We start from the raw sequence: 23,379 nt of genomic DNA on the forward strand, positions 1-23,379 counted from the left end.
TAACGAATTAATGAATCACCAATTGCATACATTCAGTTTAAACGTACACAAGAGGTGTAGCCACGATCGAAAACTTGGCGGCCGGGGCCTCATTTACTCTTTTACCCAAATTTCTTATTTTTGTATGGGCCGAGACGCAGGACGGCTGGAACAAAATTATGGAATTTTTCCAGCACTCGTGTAGTTTTTAAAGCATAATTACTATTTCGAGCTGCTAATTTTGTTAAAGCCCACCTCAGCGTTCGCGTTCCAGGAGGTTTTGAGCGAAACCGTTAGAAATGTCTAGTGGGATGTTCGCCATATTTGACACTGATTCACTATTTTTTTAACATTTCATTGAAGTTAAATGTATTAGTTTATGGAACATTTTATTATTTCTTGAAAATATGAACAATATTGCCACGGAACAAGCCGTAACGATTGTTGTCAGCATAATCTAAGGGAGCAACTATATTTTGTGTTATGTAGTCTCAAAACTTCGAGGTAAAGATGAGTTGAACCGATCTTGCTCAACATAATATTCCACTTCGGGAAAGAAAAATGTATTCGCGCTAAGATGCGGCAGGTCGAACCACTGCCAACATTTGTCCAAAGAATTATTTACCAAATAGGTTAAGCAGCGATCTGTGGAGAAAATGCCATCGTTTCTGTAAGGAACATTAATCAAAATTCAAGGTCAAAATGTAAAGTTCAGTAAGTATGTAAGTAAGAATTTCACCTTTTCTTGGTGCATTTCATCACTGGATACTCGTAGTCGAAGCAATTTGACTGAAACTTCGTATATATCCATGCAACTGCATAAGAGAAAAATGTTGCAATGTTCTGTAAGCAGCGTATAAAATCCACGTCACAGATGCAGCGAAGTCTGTGGAATAACAGGTATCCTTTGTTATTACTATAAGTATTAAAACACTAGCCTAGTCAATACCCACTATACGCTACCTGGTAAACAACTGTGGTTTATAGGGGAGATTTTTATACCGGCGGTAGTCACTACGATCCACTATTGTATATGGGCACTCGTCGTGTTGCTTGCAGCACTGATCTAAGTTAGAAAAATATGAATTTTGCACTGTATTTCCATCAACGGACCAGTTTCCCGGGCCGCAGTAGTTGGTAACAAATTTGAGACCACCATGTATAGGCAGCAGCGAAACTGGGTCGGCGTGTGGTTGATCATTTTCGTACGTATCATCGTCCTCCTCTAGCTGGCTCTGCAAGGCGATTATCAGCTTCTGATCGTAGTGAGCGAAAGCTGGATTTCTCCACGCTACTAAGCTGTTGGTACTGTTAATTCGAAGGTAGTCCTCCAGGATGGCTGCCAACATAAGCCGGTAGCTTTCATCATTCAAGATATCGTATAGAGCCCGGGCTGAAACACGGTGGTCATCGCCATTAACCGATGTCGGCAAACCCGAACCAAAATAGCAAAATAGTAGGATGATGTTGGAAACAAACACGGCGTTCAAACGCACCATTTCATTACCAAACACTAACTAAACCTTTCTCACGGTTGAATGACGACCAATAGTGGGTGCTATTTATTCTAACCTCATATTAGTGTAACAAGAGAGCAGATGGCGCTATAGAAAAGAGTTCATTGTTGTAAGAGATAGCATTCTGCGCAAGAAAGAAAAGGAAAGATACTAAAAACATGTAAATTTAAATAGTGTGCGTAAGTGTGCACGATAGTGAACGAAGCCTTCAACGTCGGTTAAAGAGGCAGTTAAGCCGTCAGGAGCCCTCCAAGCCAGAAAACGGAAGGTCAAATTTTGTCACACTTATCTACATTTATGAATTAATAACTTTATCTTCTGCCTCTGCCGGTGCGACACATTTGTGTTCTCGAAAACAGCAGCGTTCGAAAACAAACTAGCGAGAATATCTAGTTGATGAAGGTTATGCCCAGTGCCACAAAATCTCACTGGTGAAAGCTTTCTCACCATAGTGAAAAAGTGGCCTTTTAGCTGGCCCCATTTTGGTTCTGCCTTCATGCCCTGTAGGAATTGGCAAAGCTTTGAAAAAAAGCTCGGAGCGTAAGCTTTGACCAGCCACGCCCCGCGATTGCTTCGCATTGACTTCTGCGTTGGTGGTCGTGCACCCGTGGCTCGGTCACCGTTCGCGCCTCTTCTCTGTCTCATCTCTTCTTTCTTTCTTTCCTTAGCCAGCTTGACATCCTGAATCTATCGCGCGTGTCTGTTCGGCAGTATGTCCACAGCGCTGGTACGATGCAGTCTCAGTCGGTTGGCTATGCGTGCTCCGTCCGATTTGCGCACACGTTCTTCCATGCATGCATGCGGCGGGGGTCTTCTATGCGGTGCGATGTCGTCGCGTGTCGATCCCGTTCCTTCCTTCTGAAAATAGCAAACTATACACGTTAGGCCATCGCTGGCTCCAACAATCACCGTTCTTGCGTCCAATATAAAATACGTTTTGATGCGCTCAGGCATCACAAAAAAAAAATTCTAAGTCCAAATACAGAATTTTTCAGTATTTTTTTTTGTTTCAGAAATCGAATGTGCATCATCTGACGACATACTGATGTAATCGATTTGTTCGTGACCCAAAGGGAAACAGTTTTTCGGCTCTAACGGGCAAACGGTTGAAGATAGCTATTTGCGGTCTTCGACAAAGTTTTGGTTAACAATAAATTACAACTTTTTTACTTGCACCACTTTCGTCTCCGAGGCTGCCTTCACCCAATATAAATAAAATTAATAAAACGTTAATTTTTTTTTGCATTCAAAAAATTAACTAAAACTTTGTCCTTGACTGTAAGGTACTGCAAGAAACATAATGAAACGTTTAGGAAACAGTTTTATCCGAGCGAAGATCATATGTAATTTTGTTCTAATTGAAATGTTCTGTACAGGTATTGCGGCGGTGGCAACCGCGTGGCAAGTGTACGGTTGAGACCGCAGCGTGTTTTCATGGTCGATACGGACATTTAATAAAGCGTGTCCAGGAACGAAATTCCGATGCAATGTATGGCCTGCTACCGCGTCGGCTAGCAGCGATAGACTGAAGAGTATATTAACATCATATCGCACGGATGTGAACGCACTGGAAACGAATGAAAGAATGAAGAGAAATCCAGAAACGCGGTACGCGTCTGCTGGTGTGCGTCTGCTGGTGCGAACGAATGGTTGAAGCTAAACCTATACACATTTACACATCGTAAATCGCAGGGGGTACCCTGCTGCAGGTGTGAAAGCGAGGGAAAAAAATAAAAAGGAGACAAAAGTAGTAAAGCTTATTTTTAATTGCGCCGTTCGACGCTTTGAACAGAGAACGACGCAGAATGAGCCAAGTGAGAATCTCGCCTCATCAACTTTGTGGGAGAGGGGTGTTGGAGAGGAATGAAAGGGGAGCAGAGTGAGCAGCTCGCCCGTGTACAGATAGGACAATACATACAAATATTAAAGCTCCCGACTGATTCTTGCGGACTGGGTGGTTGTTCCTAAGTAAAACCATTGATGGATTATTCATAACCGATGGTGTTAATGAAAGATAGTTGGAAAATAGTGTAGGTTTGTTTGTACTTCACAGCAACCCGTTTCACTTGTGCGGTGCTAGATTTGTCCGAGTGCTTTGCTAATTTTTACAAAATAGGTTAAACTTTGGTTCGGAATGTTAACACTAGAATACATTGCTTTGGAAACTTGCCCGAATGCTTTTTAGGGGTCATTTTGACCCCTATTTTGAAAACGCTATAACTTCACTATTTTTGAAGATTTTTCAAATCCGTAAACTGTTACGTTTTAGTATATTTATTGACTATCTTTTGGCGTTTTTCATTTTTTGATATACCACTTCACCATTTCGCTAGCTCGGTGTATAGCAAAAAAGATCGTTATGAGTCGAATTTTAATCCTTTTCAACTTTTATTCTTTCAAAATGTATCATGTAAATTTAGAAAAAAAGTGTGCGCTATGATGTTGATATATTAGGTCACCTTTGAAAAATAATATCATATTTTGTAATTAACAAATAACGCCACAACTTGATCTTGAAGATGTGGATTTTAACATTTTCCATATGAAGTTTCCGTTCTGCGCTTTGTTCTGTTATTCCGTACGCGAGCGTTTCGAAGCGTTATGCGCGATGCGCTACTATGGGAATTGGCGTTATTTTTAATCTTTGCGGCCAATTTATGGAGTCATTTGTAATGGCAAAAATACCAATTAATTTTTGAAATGTTGCTCAACATACTAGCTTTCTAGCGCACACTTTTTTTCTAGATTGACATCAAAGATTTTGAATGAATAAAAGTTGAAAAAAACGCAATTTCGACCTTTTTTGCTATACATTGAGCTAGCGGAATTATGAAGAAATTCATCGTAAAAGCAAAAACGTCAAAAGATAGTTAACAAATATACTAAAAAGTACCAGTTTACGGATTTAAAAAAATTTCAAAAATAGTGAAGTCATAGCGTTTTACAAGTAGGGGTCAAAATGACCCCTAAAAAGCATTCTAGGTATAGTCACGTTGGTTCTCGGAACTGGTCACACAGAAAAATCTGAAATTTTTGTTTTAGATATAGCTTTGGATTTTAAGAAAAGCTTTATTTTTTTTGTAAAAATATTCAGCCGTTTTCGAGATATTAAAATCGAAAACTGCGTTGGGGTCAAAATGACCCCAGTTTGGATTCTAGTGTTAAACAAATGGTCACCATGGTTTACTGATTGAGTTGGTACAAACATTAGAATTAAAAAAGCGGCCATTTTGAAAACTTCGTAATTTTCGTTTTAAATTAGCGAAAACCATAAGGGGTTTTGTTAATTTTTCCAAAGAAAAACTGTGTAGGAAACTAGGAAAAAGTTTGCTCTGGAATAAAAAGTTTTAAAGCATTTAAAAAAATAGTTACGATGAAAAGTGACGCTATAAATGGGCCTCTAGGATCAAAAGCAACGCCAATTGCCATACTAACCCTTCCCGCATAACCCAGCGAAACCCTCGAGCACGGAACAATGCAACAAAGTACCCAATAGAAACAAACTATAGAAAAGACAGAAATCCACAAATTTTCCCGCATAACGCATTGAAACGCTCGCGTACGGAACAACGGAATATAAAGCTGGCCGTAAACGTTGCGAACTTGTTCGCGCGAACAATTTGACAACCAGGCATTGCCTATGTTAAGGAAAGGAAAGGAAGATATAAGAAGATATAAGATATAAGAAGATATCTTCCGTTCCTTTCCTTAACATAGGCAATGCCTGGTTGTCAAATTGTTCGCGCGAACAAGTTGCCTATGTTAAGGAAAGGAAAGGAAGATATAAGAAGATATAAGATATAAGAAGATATCTTCCGTTCCTTTCCTTAACATAGGCAATGCCTGGTTGTCAAATTGTTCGCGCGAACAAGTTCGCAACGTTTACGGCCAGCTTAACACAGCACAGAAACGAACTCTAGAAAAGTCAGAAATCCACAAATTAAGGTCAATTTGTGGTGCCATTTGTCATCTTAAAAATGTGAAGTTGGTTTTTAAAGGTTGCGCAAAGTTTTTTCCCGTGAAACACCATACTCGGGGTCCACACTACAGCGCTACGTCCCGTTACGAAACGCGACGTCGCCTGACAGGCGGCCGAACTCCATACAAAAAAAATGTCGCACAAATCGCGCTAGTGTAGAAACAGCGAAAAACGCGACGTCACGCTAACTCTTGTCAAATGTCAATTCGAAACGTAAACAAACCGACAGCTGGACAAAACTTAAACAAACCGAATCACAAACGCGAACAAAACGAGCAATATTCTTCACGAAAGATCGGATTTTTGGTTGTACTACTTATTTTTAGGCGGCACAAATGTAATTCAGTTATCAAACTCCGTTTTAATTGATATTTTTTCCAAAGTTTTTTCGGGTGCCGAAACGTAAACAAACTGCTCTTCAACAAGTAGGAGATGATGTGGAACCCAAGCGCCACAAGCTTCGGGTCGAGGTAGGAAATCAATGGGCAAGAGCGAGATGGTGATAGCCTTGTCTGTTTTACACGAACGCAGCCAACCGCAAACTCAAAAACCGTATGAGCCCCGCTACACGACCCGAAAACTCAAAAACTTCTCGGCGAGAAGAGGGGAACAACCGAGAAGTTTACGTCAAAAACTTTTCAGCTCCGTGAGCTGAAAACTGCACCCGAGAAGTTTTTGGCAGCTAACCGAAAACTCAAATGCGTCAGAAGAAGAAGACGAAAAAGAAATAAATGTAAACATAACAAATCTCAAAAACAAAATAAACGAACATATGGTGATAAATTTACGTGTTTCTTTTGTAGTTACGGTTAGTTAATATTTTGTTATTTTATAGCTAGAATATCAATTATAAATTCACTATAGATCAGGGGTTCGCAAAGTCCGGCCCACCAACTGATTCCAAAATCTAAAAGTTTCAAAAAGTTTAATGATAAAGATTAAAATATTTTATTCTACCACTTTTTATGTAACTTGAGAACATCAAAATCTTCCTTCTTCATGCGAAGAAAGTTAATTATAGTTTCATTTGCTTGCTCTGCTACAGTATTGTCCAGCAAACGGTTGCCATCTTCTTGCCTCCGCACAATACGCCTGTTGCGTTGTTGCAAGTTTTGGGTACTCAACTCGATGACCCGCGATAGGGTAGTTAGCCACACTTCAACAGATTATCCATCTTTTACTTTTTGTGTGAATTGAAATAAGATCTTGTTTGCTTTGAAGGAAGATTTTTGAGTTAACTGAAAAATCAAAAACAAAAACCTCGTTGCGCCGCAAAGTTTTGAGTTTGCGGCTCGTGTAGCGTGGCTCACAGAATTGGTACCACAAAACGCGGCTACACGAACCGAGAAGATTTTGACGTAAACTTATACGGTTTTTGAGTTCTCGGTTGGAGTTTTCGGTTCGTGTAGCGGCCCGGTATAAGTTTACGTCAACATTTTTGCGGTTCGTGTAGCCGCGTTTTGCGGTACCAATTCTGTGAGCCACGCTACACGAGCCGCAAACTCAAAAACATAGCGGCGCAAAGAGGTTTTTGTTTTTGATTTTTCAGTTAACTCAAAAATCTTCTGGGGAGCTATCCCATCACTACACTGATTTGTCTTTAGACAGCAGGAATGCTGACGGCTACTATGGAAAAATACGATGGTCAAAAATAAATCTAATTGGTGAGCAAAAAACGTGTTTGCGAAGAAATAAACCATAAAAAAATATTTTTGATTGGATACAATTTATTTGTAAGTGCGTCCGGTTGTATATATTGATCAATCGAACTAAAAATCGGCAGTAACATTGTCAAAAAATATCCGGAATAAAACTTTGACCAGATGTTAATCAAACCTTCCTACTGTGGCAAATGTAGTTAGGATTCGAGGGGAGTGAGAGATATTTGAACCATGGATGCCATAGGGGGTGAAGCAGGAAGACGGTGGGTGAAGAGTAGCTAGCAGTTGTGTGCAAGCAGCCCTAGTAGCAATTTTGAGTGGCAAATGTATTTCCGTCTCACTCCAGCGCACGGTCGAGCCTACAGCGCTACCTACCGTCGCTACCGCGACTCGTCTCCCTCGTCCATCAATTGACCCGAACTCTGAAAAGTTCTTGCCCCTCTACGTTTCCTTCCTATCCCGCGCCTATCAATGAGATTGGCGTTGGCTGTTCGTCGTCGATTCACCTTCGCCCCATTGATCCGCACTTCCTACCCCACCCTAGAATGAATCGTTCGTCAAACCGAACTGTTATGCGTTTTGCCCCTCTACCGTTTCGTCCCTATCCCGCGCCTATCGATGAGATTGACTTCAGCTGTTCGTCGTCGATTCACCTTCACCCCATCGATCCGCACTTCCTACCCCGCCCTAAAATGATTTGTTCGTGCAAGTTTTGTTGTTCTCGTTACCTTTTCACGGTAACCAACACACTTTTTTAAATTAATTTAGCGTGTTGCTTCTTTGTTTTTTTGGGGTATGAATCTGCTGAAATTGAAAATTGAAAATTGTTTGAAGAATGAAAATAGGTCAAGGCCATAGGAACGTTTGCTTAACGCTCGAGGAATCGGAAAGTTTGCACGGGTTGAACGAACTTTCCTAAAATAATATCAAATATAGAATAGTTAACTTTATTTCTACAACATAATTTTAAAATAACTAACAACAATGAAAAATGTTATAAAAAGTTATAAAAAGGATCGAAGGATGCAGCTTCGGCCTTTTTCCACAATTTGTAAACCCACATACATTGTGTGGCCATCGTTCATAATCTGTATTGTCAGCTTTCATTTGATAAAGTACAAAAAATGCGGACTTGTGTACAAATAGTAACGGTTTGAATAACCATTCTGCGCCTTTTCGGCCAACACTTGATTGGCGAACATAAATAGCACTTATAAGACAAACAATTTTTCTAAATACTAAATTGTTCATTTACTTTTGTTGCGTTTAAATTGCAGAGGTGGTGGAATAAAAAAGAATAACCAACTTTGTATTCTTGTCAGTTCAAACTTTTCGTGCGAAGCTTCTTTATCTTAAATATGATTTGAAAAATATTTAAAAAAATACTTTCCTGAAAGTAAAGTAAAATAAAGATCTAGATAAAGTTAAGTGAAATTAAGATCTCGTCGAAACTAGGGTAGGTTTTGTATGTAGTAAAATAATGTGTAGTAATCAGAATTCATAATTTTTAACTATGCAAATTGAGATAGGCAAAATGTGTTAGGCTAAAGGTAAGGTAATTTTAGAAACCGACCAAAACGAGAAATAACAACTTGACTATTTAGTTTTTTTTGTTCACACTCTTTATGGCAACTGGTTTTTAATTGACCCTGTCTATATAGTCGGTCTATTGTGTGAGATATTTTTTTAAATATATGTCAAGCATTTCCAAACTTAGATGCCTCTTATACGACGTGCTAATCAATTAAAAAATGTCATTTATACAAAAAGCACATTTCACGTTTATGTCTGTAATGATTTTTAACGTTTGATATAATAATCACCATCATTTATGTTGGGCGTGACCTGCAAAAAAGCTTGCTTCCCTGGGAATGGAAAAGTCAGCTGAATGATTGCGATGGAATGCAATGATCCCGAGGAATGGACGACGATATGAACCCGATGATTCGCAGTGCATTATTTGTAGCATAATAGCATGGCTGTAAAGATGTGAATTATAAACACACTTTTTAAAAACAGATTGCTTGCAATATTTGAAATCAATCAGAACAAACAAATCACCTTACCCAAAATAAAGCGCAAAAATTAAAAGCCAACCCGGCGCCAACGACGTCGATGGTCTTTTTAATTCTAAACAACCTCCAAATGAAACAGCTATTCATTATTTCCTTGCACACTATCCGTAGTATGAAAACAAAAAGTTCTGTAAATCGCCTGCGGAATCGTTTGCAGCAGCGACACAAACAAAAGAGTGCGAAAGCGAGCACTATACAATTGGATGCACAACCAAAAAAAAAGCAGAAACACACGCGTACACTTCGCTGCTTCAAGAAATTTGCCTGTTCCAAATTTTCATCGAACGATACTGGACAGCTTGTAAGTGGCACTTTTTCCAACTACGCGATGGCCTCATGGTAGTGTGCAAGAAGCTCTAACAGGGACACCTCGGGATCGAGACAGATTTGTGTAAGTATCAATAAAAATTATGAATCATTCTCACATATGCAGCCCTAGCAAAAATTCACATTCATAAAAAAAAGTATCCACCAGGCAACTAGACAGCCCGAATCGACCAGAGACGGTGTGGGGAGCGAGAACAACAAGCACAAGCATGAACCGGGTAGAAAAAAAGAAGGCCTGCGGGAAGTAGCGGAGAGAGCAAAAGCCGAAAGCCTTCTGCGAATCACTTTTTTTTTTTTGCTCCGGTTCCCGAACGCCGGGCGATCGGCGCCGAAGCTGCGCTCGGCAACCATTCGGGAAAAAATCTTCGAACGGTCTGCCGCGTTCGAAGATTTGCTTCATTCGTATTGGAGAGAGGGAGAATCCAATAGGAAAGTCACTCATTTTTGCTATTAGGGAGCAGTTTGTTGGGTAGGGTGGGTCCCTAATAGCAAAAATGAGTGACTTTCCTATTGGATTCTCCCTCTCTCCAATACGAATGAAGCAAATCTTCGAACGCGGCAGACCGTTCGAAGATTTTTTCCCGAATGGTTGCCGAGCGCAGCTTCGGCGCCGATCGCCCGGCGTTCGGGAACCGGAGCAAAAAAAAAAAAGTGATTCGCAGAAGGCTTTCGGCTTTTGCTCTCTCCGCTACCCTACCAACATTAGCTTCGGGTCGAGATAGGAAATTAATGGGCAAGAGCGAGATGGTGATAGCCTTGTCTCTTTTACACCAACGCAGAAATTCCCCCGTCCCGCCACCGCCAGAAATCTCTGGCCACCGCGCCCATCTGTTGCCGCGACAGCCGATCCGAACTGAAAAATCGAGGTTTGTGCATCAAAGTGCGCATGCGCAATGCAATACGATACGAAGTTTAAATGCCCTGCGCGATCGGGTCTTCGAAGACCCAGCGCGAGCGATCGAAAACCCAGCGCGAGCCATCGTTGACCAGTCGAATGCCCAGCGCGGTCGAATACGGACGTATGGGTACCCGTACGGGTATACCCAGCGCGAGCGGTCATTCATTCATACGTACGCAGCGCAAGCGATCGCTAAACGAAGAGCAAAAGCCTCTTACGGTGGCCATATGAATTCGCTCCGCGAGAGGTTTAAATGGCTAGAGCGGGTTGAGCGCGAACGATGCATTCCCATACAGTCCATACAAACGACTACGCACTAGATATATATTGGGCCTTTAGCACACCGTTCTCAACAAAGAGCGACGGTCTTGCGGTAGGTGCGCAGAGACCGGAGTGGAAACAACGCGGTTCAATTCCGCGTAACAGCTCGAGACATGAAAATGTGTAGAAGGAAGAGAAGGAAAAAAGAGGGAGGGCCCCGAAAGGGGCCTCCATTTTTCGTTTTTGTCGTGGCAACTTCGGTTTTGCCTCGGCAATTTCCAACCAAATCTTTCAGACTATTCGTGTCCCGATTGAGTGAGAATTTGGCTGGGTTTACTTCGTGCAGTGTTTCGGGGGTACTTCCCGCAGGCCTTCTTTTTTTCTACCCGGTTCATGCTTGTGCTTGTTGTTCTCGCTCCCCACACCGTCTCTGGTCGATTCGGGCTGTCTAGTTGCCTGGTGGATACTTTTTTTTATGAATGTGAATTTTTGCTAGGGCTGCATATGTGAGAATGATTCATAATTTTTATTGATACTTACACAAATCTGTCTCGATCCCGAGGTGTCCCTGTTAGAGCTTCTTGCACACTACCATGAGGCCATCGCGTAGTTGGAAAAAGTGCCACTTACAAGCTGTCCAGTATCGTTCGATGAAAATTTGGAACAGGCAAATTTCTTGAAGCAGCGAAGTGTACGCGTGTGCTTCTGCTTTTTTTTTGGTTGTGCATCCAATTGTATAGTGCTCGCTTTCGCACTCTTTTGTTTGTGTCGCTGCTGCAAACGATTCCGCAGGCGATTTACAGAACTTTTTGTTTTCATACTACGGATAGTGTGCAAAGAAATAATGAATAGCTGTTTCATTTGGAGGTTGTTTAGAATTAAAAAGACCATCGACGTCGTTGGCGCCGGGTTGGCTTTTAATTTTTGCGCTTTATTTTGGGTAAGGTGATTTGTTTGTTCTGATTGATTTCAAATATTGCAAGCAATCTGTTTTTAAAAAGTGTGTTTATAATTCACATCTTTACAGCCATGCTATTATGCTACAAATAATGCACTGCGAATCATCGGGTTCATATCGTCGTCCATTCCTCGGGATCATTGCATTCCATCGCAATCATTCAGCTGACTTTTCCATTCCCAGGGAAGCAAGCTTTTTTGCAGGTCACGCCCAACATAAATGATGGTGATTATTATATCAAACGTTAAAAATCATTACAGACATAAACGTGAAATGTGCTTTTTGTATAAATGACATTTTTTAATTGATTAGCACGTCGTATAAGAGGCATCTAAGTTTGGAAATGCTTGACATATATTTAAAAAAATATCTCACACAATAGACCGACTATATAGACAGGGTCAATTAAAAACCAGTTGCCATAAAGAGTGTGAACAAAAAAAACTAAATAGTCAAGTTGTTATTTCTCGTTTTGGTCGGTTTCTAAAATTACCTTACCTTTAGCCTAACACATTTTGCCTATCTCAATTTGCATAGTTAAAAATTATGAATTCTGATTACTACACATTATTTTACTACATACAAAACCTACCCTAGTTTCGACGAGATCTTAATTTCACTTAACTTTATCTAGATCTTTATTTTACTTTACTTTCAGGAAAGTATTTTTTTAAATATTTTTCAAATCATATTTAAGATAAAGAAGCTTCGCACGAAAAGTTTGAACTGACAAGAATACAAAGTTGGTTATTCTTTTTTATTCCACCACCTCTGCAATTTAAACGCAACAAAAGTAAATGAACAATTTAGTATTTAGAAAAATTGTTTGTCTTATAAGTGCTATTTATGTTCGCCAATCAAGTGTTGGCCGAAAAGGCGCAGAATGGTTATTCAAACCGTTACTATTTGTACACAAGTCCGCATTTTTTGTACTTTATCAAATGAAAGCTGACAATACAGATTATGAACGATGGCCACACAATGTATGTGGGTTTACAAATTGTGGAAAAAGGCCGAAGCTGCATCCTTCGATCCTTTTTATAACTTTTTATAACATTTTTCATTGTTGTTAGTTATTTTAAAATTATGTTGTAGAAATAAAGTTAACTATTCTATATTTGATATTATTTTAGGAAAGTTCGTTCAACCCGTGCAAACTTTCCGATTCCTCGAGCGTTAAGCAAACGTTCCTATGGCCTTGACCTATTTTCATTCTTCAAACAATTTTCAATTTTCAATTTCAGCAGATTCATACCCCAAAAAAACAAAGAAGCAACACGCTAAATTAATTTAAAAAAGTGTGTTGGTTACCGTGAAAAGGTAACGAGAACAACAAAACTTGCACGAACGAATCATTTTAGGGCGGGGTAGGAAGTGCGGATCGATGGGGTGAAGGTGAATCGACGACGAACAGCTGAAGTCAATCTCATCGATAGGCGCGGGATAGGGACGAAACGGTAGAGGGGCAAAACGCATAACAGTTCGGTTTGACGAACGATTCATTCTAGGGTGGGGTAGGAAGTGCGGATCAATGGGGCGAAGGTGAATCGACGACGAACAGCCAACGCCAATCTCATTGATAGGCGCGGGATAGGAAGGAAACGTAGAGGGGCAAGAACTTTTCAGAGTTCGGGTCAATTGATGGACGAGGGAGACGAGTCGCGGTAGCGACGGTAGGTAGCGCTGTAGGCTCGACCGTGCGCTGGAGTGAGACGGAAATACATTTGCCACTCAAAATTGCTACTAGGGGTAAAACAGTCAGTGAAACGGGTGGAAATTGTGTGCAAGCACTCATTTTGTACCGCGGGGCTTGCACTTGCCGACGTGCGAATCAGCCTTAACAATACCCGGTTGAAAGAAATTGACATTGTTGCTGGTACTATGTAGTTCCAGCAAGAGTCCCAGCAATCTGCCATGGAAAAACTTCCCGCTAGGCGATTTCGAGTACTTTCCTCCATCCGCAACCACTCCTGACCTATACTTTGGATGTTGTGTACAAGACTCGGCGCATGCTTTCTCCCTTACACGCCCAGGCTATTTTTTGCTATCTTCCTCTTCTGTGTTATGAACGTACCGCTTCAATCCCACATGGTGTATGAAACATGGTAGCTCGTGTCTGTACACTCGTGTGTTTCCTTGTGTTGGTACTAGAATTGCTCGACGATTCGGCGGAAATTTGACAAGTCCAAAGCGCCATTTGTAGTCAAGAGCAAGTCGGACTAACACGGTTGTGCACCAACGGCGCGGACCGAAAGTTTAAGGAGAAAAGAATCATTAAAAGACTAAAGTGATTGACGCAAAGTGCTGGGAGTTGTCCCATCATGATGGAAAGTTTTAATATCGGGGTACGAAGGACTTCCAGCTGGCTGTTTGGAAGATCGGCTCGCACTTCGAGATGGCTGATCATTTTGCGGATGGCATGGAACTCCTTCGCGATCTCCGGTGGCCCTGGAGTGCCGGGTTCCTTTAGTGATAAAAGCAACTGTAATTTTTGTACCGTAAGTATTATTAGACTTTAATAATTAAAAGTGTTGAGTGCTGTCTTACCTTGAGTATGCGGCGGACATTTTTGTGTAAAGTGTATGAAACCTCAATCAAAAATTTGAATATTAAATAAATTTTTCATAGTTTTTCGAATTGGAGTCTGACATGTTTATTTTGCGCCACTATCCCGAAAGAAACCACGTATCACAACTACATACATAAACCTGGGCTGCTCGTTTTCACTCACACACTCTCAAATAGCACAAATTGATGCACGCACACATCCCCATTTGCTTTTTTATTCGACTACTCGAACGTCCTCCATCGTTCTACCGCGTGCAAGCTCCCATATAAAAACGTCCTCCCTTTACCCAGGCCCGAGGCCTGATGACACAAGTGGAGGACAACCCAGCCCAAGTGACAGAAAACACGATTTAGATAATTTTCGCCAGGCTTAGAAAGGGGCTGCATAGAAGATTAATAGCAGACTTATTAAGCCAAAATTGCAAGTGTGTGCGTGAAAAATGAACCCACCGTGGGTGCACTGATCCGATCCTTACTATTATAAATTGAACCCTTCCATCCCAACTCCGGAACTGACAGCTCAAAGCCATCAAATCAAAACAAAATATAAATTCGAATTCAAACAGAGGATTTATTTTAACAATCTCAGCAGTTTTTCTGGAATAGTTTCTTCGCGTGTTCCAAAAACCGTCTAGTTGCAATTCGTAGTCATGAAACGAAAAATACGAAAAGGTAAATATAGAAAAGTACAAATATACAAAAAATTACCTGTTTACATTTACCTTGCTTGCAAACAGGATAATCTTCCCCGATGAACTCGAATTCAACAAAATCGCAAACACTGCATTTATCGAGCTACCATGGAGTAAACCTGCTTCCTAGCTTGCTGCTCGTCCTGTATCATAGGGTTAGCTGCATCTTGCGGCGAACAGAGCGTCTGCATCATCATTGCATAAAGTTCATCCCTCGTCGATACAGTCACTGGAAATATTGGCCTACCCTGGCTTTCCAGCATTATTTTGGCTTGTATGTCCTGTCTCGTTTCCGAAATCATAGCCTCTACAAGCAGCAAACGATCCACCACGGTCAATACGAGCAATGCAGAAACCTTCCGGCATTAGTTGTTGAAACCTGCTGGACGGTTGCAAATAACACTTTCCAAATAAAAATTATCGAGTGCTGAAGCGATAACGCAAATAAATCAGTAAACTTACCATAATCGATAAACTGCCTCATCACAATCTTGCTTGGCCCTGGGTAAACGTGTTGTTGGCTTTCATACTGCTGATCCACTCGCTGTTTAATCCGCCTTCTGGTCGAGAAAATTAGAGTCGCATCTCTGTTTATCTTCGAACCACAATGTTGTTTTTGGTACAGTGCAAACGGCTGAATCGAGAGAGATGTGGAAATATGTTATTCGCAGAAAGAGACGCAGGTGGGACATTTCAGTCCAGTCATTGCTGATGCTGTGCAGGAGTACCATGACAGTGCAGCGAAATCACTCCGTCGTGTAGCTTCATAGAATACTTTTTCCACTGGATCGTATGCCAGAGGGCAATTGGGCTACGTTCTATCGGTGCCGCAGGACAAGTAAGATCGATCAGTCCAGCCTAAATACCCATCTCGAGAATGCAAGCGCAAACTACGATGCGAGCATGGTTAAGCTAATGCAGTCTGACCTAGCCACAAACTGCTCGTTACAAGGCACAAGAGGTTATCTGCGTCATTTTCTTCAGCGTACTTCACACCCGGCGACTCGACACTGTTTCCAGCGCTGCTATCCAACTTTTCACTACGCTTTGTGAAAGTAACATCTTTCATCACCGACCTACCCGATTATCGAGAGGAAACATTCTCCTCGCTGCTGCTGCTGAGCGACGAGTTTTTCTTACGACTTAGCGAACGTTAGCGAACCGATCGCGTCCTGTTTGTCACCAAGTAGACGGAAGTGATCGAAGAGGTGATATTCTTCACCACCGCATCTTACACCGTATCCTCCTGCTCCTTGATCACCATTGCCTCCTCAGACATGAACGATTTCGGTCCATGCTTACCGCCACCGTCGTGTACGTGTACGCATCAGATCGTCGCCAGCACCATTGATCGCCGACGATTCACCTTCACGTTTGACCACCTCATCCATGTCGATCAAAATATTACCCTGATTTTGCTCCCTCGCGCCTCCGTGGACGCGGTTTTCCATCCGATTTTTGTTCAACAATCGAGCAATCGACTCCTGCCAGCCAATCTGTTTCACGATCATCTGCGGAGCTTTCGGTTTGGTAAAAGTGTTGGTCATCAACCGTCGCGCATTTTCAAGCTTCAGTGACAGTTTGGCCAGATTGGTGTGATAAATCAAACAGAGTGCCCCGGCGTATGCCATCTCGGTGTCGGACCCAAGGACGAGATCCCGCAAACCCAAAATAACGTGCGGCTCCAGCTCGAACGGCAGCGTGAAGGAAAACAACCCCGATTAAAGGTTGTGGCACTCAAGTGATGGATCGTAGAATCGCAGGACAGCATTTTTTTGTTGGAATTTCACTTTGTGTTTAGCATCTGTAATGAACTTGATCAGCTTCCCCGGCGCCAAAGTGTCATCAACCGTAGCCTCGTGTTTCGTTGTGGTGGTAAGGGTGAGCTCAAATGAAATCCAAAACGAGAAAAATAGGAAAATGAATAAGCTTGTCCCCTGCATCTTACGAACCTTTTCAATGTTAAACTCTTTTCGGATGTAACACTTCACGTTTGTCAATAGTGACTCCAGTACCATTTTGGTATCCTGCGGCGGAAGTGCCGTACCTATCGCGAAATTCTCCTGTACCACGTCCAACATCTACTGACGTGACGCCGACAATACTTCCGACCGTCCTTGATAATCGTACTGATGTATTGTATGTGCCCAGAATTTCACCCAGATATGCACCGAACTAACGATGGCGATCACATCGTTCATCAGCACATTCTCCTTGTTTGTTGCGAGTTTGTAGAGAATTCCCGAAGCCACCAAGTTCGTTGTGCGAAGTTCTACTTCTCAAAAAACCCTATATCGAATATGAAGTTCAAGAGATGGAACATTTTAAACAAAACTTCCTTCAACGGTTGTGATTTATTCACTCCCGTCGTGTCAACAAGTTTTGATACAAACCTCTGGTTTGTTGACGTTTTTTCATTCAACACCTACATTCGACCGACGTATGATGATGATGCTAAATATGTTTCCGGAAAAAGGCTTCTCTTACCTCTTTTCATGTTATTCCGTGAAAACATGTGTGATTAATAAAGATTATCATCTTTTATTTACGCTGAACAAGTCCGCACGATGCACAGTCACATTACCAAATGAAAACACCAATGACAGCTCAAAACTGGTGCACAGCCAGCTTAGAAAAATGTTCAAGAAGAAAACATTCATCAGTCCGTGTATGTACACGGCGATACGAAATTCCGCACCCATACATTCAAACATCGGTGGGATTTAGGGCAATTTCACTGCATTTTTCAAAAATAACCGTCAATTTTGTCACCTGGGAGGTAACCACGAGCTGTCATCTTTGGAACATTCAATGTTTATACCATGTGCGAGAGCGAGAGCGCACGACTAAGGAAGCAATTCCACTGTGCCTCTCCCTTTCCACCGCATCACACAAATTTGTAAACAAAATCGGAAGCAACGTTGCAAGCTTCCAGCACTTCGGAAATTTTGATTTTATCAAAAGTGGTGTCCATAACTAGTGAAAATGGCATACAAAAACAACTTTCTAGGGCAGCTTAAGCGTTCAGGTAATTTGTACAAAGTGAATGGGAAAAGATTTGATCAGGAGAGCCAACATTCTTGTGGAATGGATCGTAAGTGTTTGTGCTTGTGCTGCTCAATATTTGAATGCGAAATTTAAATAAATGATTATTTATTTTAGAAGCTCCTAGTACCAGTGTGGGTCAGCTAGAGATTAATGATGATTCTTTGATCGTCTTCGATCTAGTTGTCGAAGGAGGCCTCGGAAGAAGAAACGCGTTCTGGAGACGATCACGGTCAAGACGAAATCTCAAGAATCGATGGTTTACCGGATAACGTGAGCAGTGTAGATAGCTTAGATAGTAGTACAACATGACGATGGAGGAATGTATAAGGTTTTTGGCAGTTGTTCAAAATCTGTTTAATTCGATTGTGAACAAGATATTAGATATTTTACGAGAGAATCAGCTGCCGAAGAACGATTGTACTCTTTTGAAATCTAATAAGACCGTCGCGAACATTATTGCAGTGAATGGTGGTCTATATTGGCACAAAGCCATCCTATGTAGTTTGTCCAAACGATTCAGGTAAGATGATTGAAATACTAGTCGAATGCGCTAACACATTCGTGATGTTGAATTATTATTTATTTCTAGCAATGTGAAATGTCGATATCTCTAAATTTATGTATCGATGGGTTGCCACTACACAGACGTGGCCTGAACACGTTTTGGTCGATTCTTATGAACATCCATGAGCTACCAGAAGTGGCTCGGTGGCAATCTTCAGCGGCTCGTCAAAGCCGCTAAGGGTCGAAGAGTTCCTAAGACATGTCTGCAGGAGCTTAACGACTTTGATTACGGAGCCATCATCAACGAAGTGTAACATGAGATAAAAGTTCGTGCAATTATAGCTGATGCAGCGGCACGAGCATTTATTAAAGGTAAGACTTTCTTTCTCTCTAATTGTTACTTTACTCATCTTTGTTACGTCCGTTTTCAGGTGTGACAAACTTCAATGAGAAACATGGTTGTTTAAATTGTACTACCGAAGGCGAATATAATTTGAATTCCCACACATTGATTTTGAAGGGCGTTTGTTAATCTATGTGAACCTACTGGCCTAAATGTTTGACTAGGTTTGTTTACCTCACTGAGTGGAACCAATACCAGGGAAATAAAATACAAGCTTGCGGCCATTGAAGTAGATGAGGAGGGTCAACATCTATTTATACGTTAATCTCATTCATTAGTGGAGTAAGTTAAGAAACTACTAATCAATCAAAAGAATAATATAAACATGTAACATATATGGGCATCCAACATACACAATAAATACAAAATATTGGTTTTTCGTTCCATAACGACACCGATTCATTTTAATTAGAGTTTGACTTTCAAATATTTCTACACATAAAAGAAATATCGTTAATTAGTATACATAAACACTAGAGAAACCAATAAACAAAATGTAAATCACAATAGTGTAGTTAAAAAAAACCCAATAGCAAATCACTTTTCAGTTTTCAATTCACAATCATTCCATGGAATTATGAAAAGCACCATTCGGATTTGGAAAAGTAGCCAAATCAATGAAACACACAATGAAAATGATGCTCCACCAAGTGATGCGCCGACATGAATCTCCACGGAATTACCCAAAGCAAGCAACCAAATTTTGATCCACAAAACGCACCTGCAAAACCAAGATCAAAAAGAAAAATTTAATCGTTTGGTGGCAGCATATAATGAATCAAAGCAAAAGCAGTGCATCAGCATACAGATACATACAGATGTATTGCGGCTACTTTTACAGGCTGGTGCTTTTCGTTGTGCCAACTGTGGTCATCACCTGTTGAAAATGTTTGTTGATAGATATTGTCAATTAAGCTACCAATCGTCGAAGCGGAGCGTGGCTCATGTGATTTGGTGAGCCGACAACAACATACCTCTTCTTGTCCCAAGCAGTTCGAGTCTCAGAAGCAGCAAACACCAACACAAGTAAGTAACAATACTAGTTATAAAAAGATTTGAACAAAATGATCCATATTCCCCTCTAATAGGTTGGACAATAATAGTTGCAACTAAATGACAAGCGAGACCGGTGGAAATACAGCGGCTGATCCCAAAGAGTGGGAGATGCAAGATCGTCAAGTGGAACTACAAACAATTTTAAATTCACCGTTTTTTTTTATTTCATATCGCTATACTTTTTCACCGGGTTTGACCGTCGGTAAAAATGGCCGCCTCCATGAGTTGTCAAAACTCAAATGGCTGGGTTACAGTTCTTAATGTAGCGGTTTATTGGAAGGTGCAAAAACGTTCTAAAGATCAGACAGAATGTTCCAAAGATGCTTGTCAATTGTTAGTTGGGCAGTGGCTGATCCCAAAGAGTGGGAGATGCAAGATCGTCAAGTGGAACTACAAACTATTTTAAATTCACCGTTTTGTTTTATTTCATATCGCTATACTTTTTCACCGGGTTTGACCGTCGGTAACAATGGCCGCCTCCATGAGTTGTCAAAACTCAAACGGCTGGGTTTACACTTCCTAATGTAGCAGTTTATTGGAAGGTGGAAAAACGTTCTAAAGATCAGACAGAATGTTCCAAAGATGCTTGTCAATTGTTAGTTGGGATTTTTCATGGTATCATCAGAGTTCTGATGGAACCCGGGAAATATGTTGGTTGCGTGACAAAAACGGCATCACGCGATGTTTTGTACACAATGCGCGGTGTTTTAATGGGGGCGATGTTTTCAATCACACGATGTACAGACCAAGGTGGGTCCTGAAGGAGGTGAGCTCAAAGGCCTGGTAGTGGCAGCCATATTGAAGTTGATTTTTGACAATCACTCTGAGTTTTGTTTACCAACAAAAGGACAACCATGTGTTAGCAAGCGGATAGTTCCACGGTTAGGCTAGTGTCAGTCTGTACCACGTCTGGTTTTGACTGGCGAAAATGTATGAGCCCCGCTACACGACCCGAAAACTCAAAAACTTCTCGGCGAGAAGAGGGGAACAACCGAGAAGTTTACGTCAAAAACTTTTCAGCTCCGTGAGCTGAAAACTGCACCCGAGAAGTTTTTGGCAGCTAACCGAAAACTCAAATGCGTCAGAAGAAGAAGACGAAAAAGAAATAAATATAAACATAACAAATCTCAAAAACAAAATAAACGAACATATGGTGATAAATTTACGTGTTTCTTTTGTAGTTACGGTTAGTTAATATTTTGTTATTTTATAGCTAGAATATCAATTATAAATTCACTGTAGATCAGGGGTTCGCAAAGTCCGGCCCACCAACTGATTCCAAAATCTAAAAGTTTCAAAAAGTTTAATGATAAAGATTAAAATATTTTATTCTACCACTTTTTATGTAACTTGAGAACATCAAAATCTTCCTTCTTCATGCGAAGAAAGTTAATTATAGTTTCATTTGCTTGCTCTGCTACAGTATTGTCCAGCAAACGGTTACCATCTTCTTGCCTCCGCACAATACGCCTGTTGCGTTGTTGCAAGTTTTGGGTACTCAACTCGATGACCCGCGATAGGGTAGTTAGCCACACTTCAACAGATTATCCATCTTTTACTTTTTGTGTGAATTGAAATAAGATCTTGTTTGCTTTGAAGGAAGATTTTTGAGTTAACTGAAAAATCAAAAACAAAAACCTCGTTGCGCCGCAAAGTTTTGAGTTTGCGGCTCGTGTAGCGTGGCTCACAGAATTGGTACCACAAAACGCGGCTACACGAACCGAGAAGATTTTGACGTAAACTTATACGGTTTTTGAGTTCTCGGTTGGAGTTTTCGGTTCGTGTAGCGGCCCGGTATGGGATTTGACAGCGGCAAGGTTCGCACGATTTATTAAGCAACCCGTAGACGTTGCGAACTTGTACGTGCGAACAATTTGACAACCTGGCATTGCCTATGTTAAGGAAAGGAAAGGAAGATTTCCTCTTATATCTTCCTTTCCTTTCCTTTACATAGGCAATGCCTGGTTGTCAAATTGTTCGCGCGTACAAGTTCGCAACGTCTACGGGTTGCTTTAGGTTCATCCAGACGACAGCAATGTTTCTCGGCAATGTTGACGTTTACCGTATTCGTACACGATTTCGTTGACTGTATGTGTGTGCCAAGCAACATTGCCGAACGAATTAGCGAGCTATCCATGGGTCAATGGATAAGCTAGGAACATTGACGAGCAATGTTGGTAGCGATCCATTTGGCATTCAACAAGTTAACGAAGCTAAGCTATATCCTGTACGAACCTTAAGTAAATTATTAAGTAGAACGAGTCAGTTTCATGTGGGCAAGTGTTGGTTCAGTTTTTCTATCATGCCACTAATTAAATTCACTTTTGTGATGTTAACTAGTTACCATTTGTTGTTACTATCTATTGATACATATTTTACCAAGATAACTTTAGGCCATAAAAAATGTTTAGAAACCTTGAACATAGTTGGAAACATTGATGAACATTGATTGCCATCGTATGGACAGAATCCACCATTTTTGCACATGGCTGACAATCATGTTTGAATGTGTGCGAAAGATTGCCGAAAAGATTGCCATCGTCTGGAAGGGCCTATTCGCATGATAAAATCAAAATCATTTGATTTTATCGGATGGACGCATCCGATTTTATTTGTCAACAAAGTTGGACTTTATAAACTCGGTGTTGTGGCTTTCATCTAAGAAAAATAATAAAATTCATTTCATCATCTTAGAATTTGAAAAATTACAGAAAAATTGGCGGACCTGTCGGCCGACAAAATATCATTGGCCACAACTTTACTGAGAACATCATATATATTTCGAAGCCATCCTGGTGCCATCGATCCACGATATAGTGAATGAGGTTGGACGACATGGGGACGACCTGGACATGCTATTAGATGCAGGTCTGAACAAGCGGTACTGGGGTGAGGCGGTGATTACAGCCGGAAACTTGCAAAATAGACTTCCGTCGCGATCTGTTGGTTCAATCCCGTAAGAAAAACGGTTTGGAAGGAAACCTGATTTGGGACACCTGAAGATATATGGGTGTCCGGCGTATGTGCACATCCCAAGTGTAAATAGAGGAAAGTTCGAGAGAAAGGCTTAGAAATTGATATTTATTGGCTATACCGACCAGCTCTGTTTCAAATTGTAATTCCATTATGCTTATTTTAGTATTATTTAAAATACCTGTTGGTTTCAATCTCCGAAAATTATTGTTTAGTTTCATCAAAGGCGACTTTTCTAATTGATAATCGTCACTTGTAAAATGAATTGAGCAAACAGCACTAGATTTAGATGGAATCCAATTCTCGGTAAAAGAGTAAATGAGGCCCCGGGCTAGATTCTCCTCTTCCTACTGGTTCACATTAAGCGCCTGAAGCTATGCAAAGCGCGACGCATGCATACTTTTCAAATATTTGATCGCTAACGGCTCGCTTAAAAGAACATAACGGTTTAAACTAATCACGCAGTGGAGGTTGAATGCA

At 41.0% G+C, this 23,379-nt stretch overlaps 1 protein-coding gene and 1 long non-coding RNA gene across 2 annotated transcripts; both read right to left on the minus strand.

The window, feature by feature from the left end:
* Positions 1-432: 432 nt before the first annotated feature.
* Positions 433-1,994, minus strand: LOC131264462 (uncharacterized). Its single transcript, XM_058266762.1, has 4 exons — positions 1,944-1,994; positions 943-1,496; positions 719-865; positions 433-647 (listed from the first exon to the last, which is right to left on the minus strand). The coding sequence occupies exons 1-4, from the start codon at positions 1,992-1,994 to the stop codon at positions 461-463; spliced, it is 939 nt and encodes a 312-aa protein (XP_058122745.1). The 3' UTR covers positions 433-460.
* Positions 1,995-14,775: 12,781 nt separating this feature from the next.
* LOC131262593 (uncharacterized) lies at positions 14,776-15,466 on the minus strand. Its single transcript, XR_009178233.1, has 3 exons — positions 15,378-15,466; positions 14,946-15,294; positions 14,776-14,854 (listed from the first exon to the last, which is right to left on the minus strand). It is a non-coding gene; the product is annotated as an uncharacterized LOC131262593 (long non-coding RNA).
* Positions 15,467-23,379: the final 7,913 nt, after the last annotated feature.

Source organism: Anopheles coustani, chromosome 2 (assembly GCF_943734705.1).
Source record: "Anopheles coustani chromosome 2, idAnoCousDA_361_x.2, whole genome shotgun sequence".
Taxonomy (NCBI): domain Eukaryota; kingdom Metazoa; phylum Arthropoda; class Insecta; order Diptera; family Culicidae; genus Anopheles; species Anopheles coustani.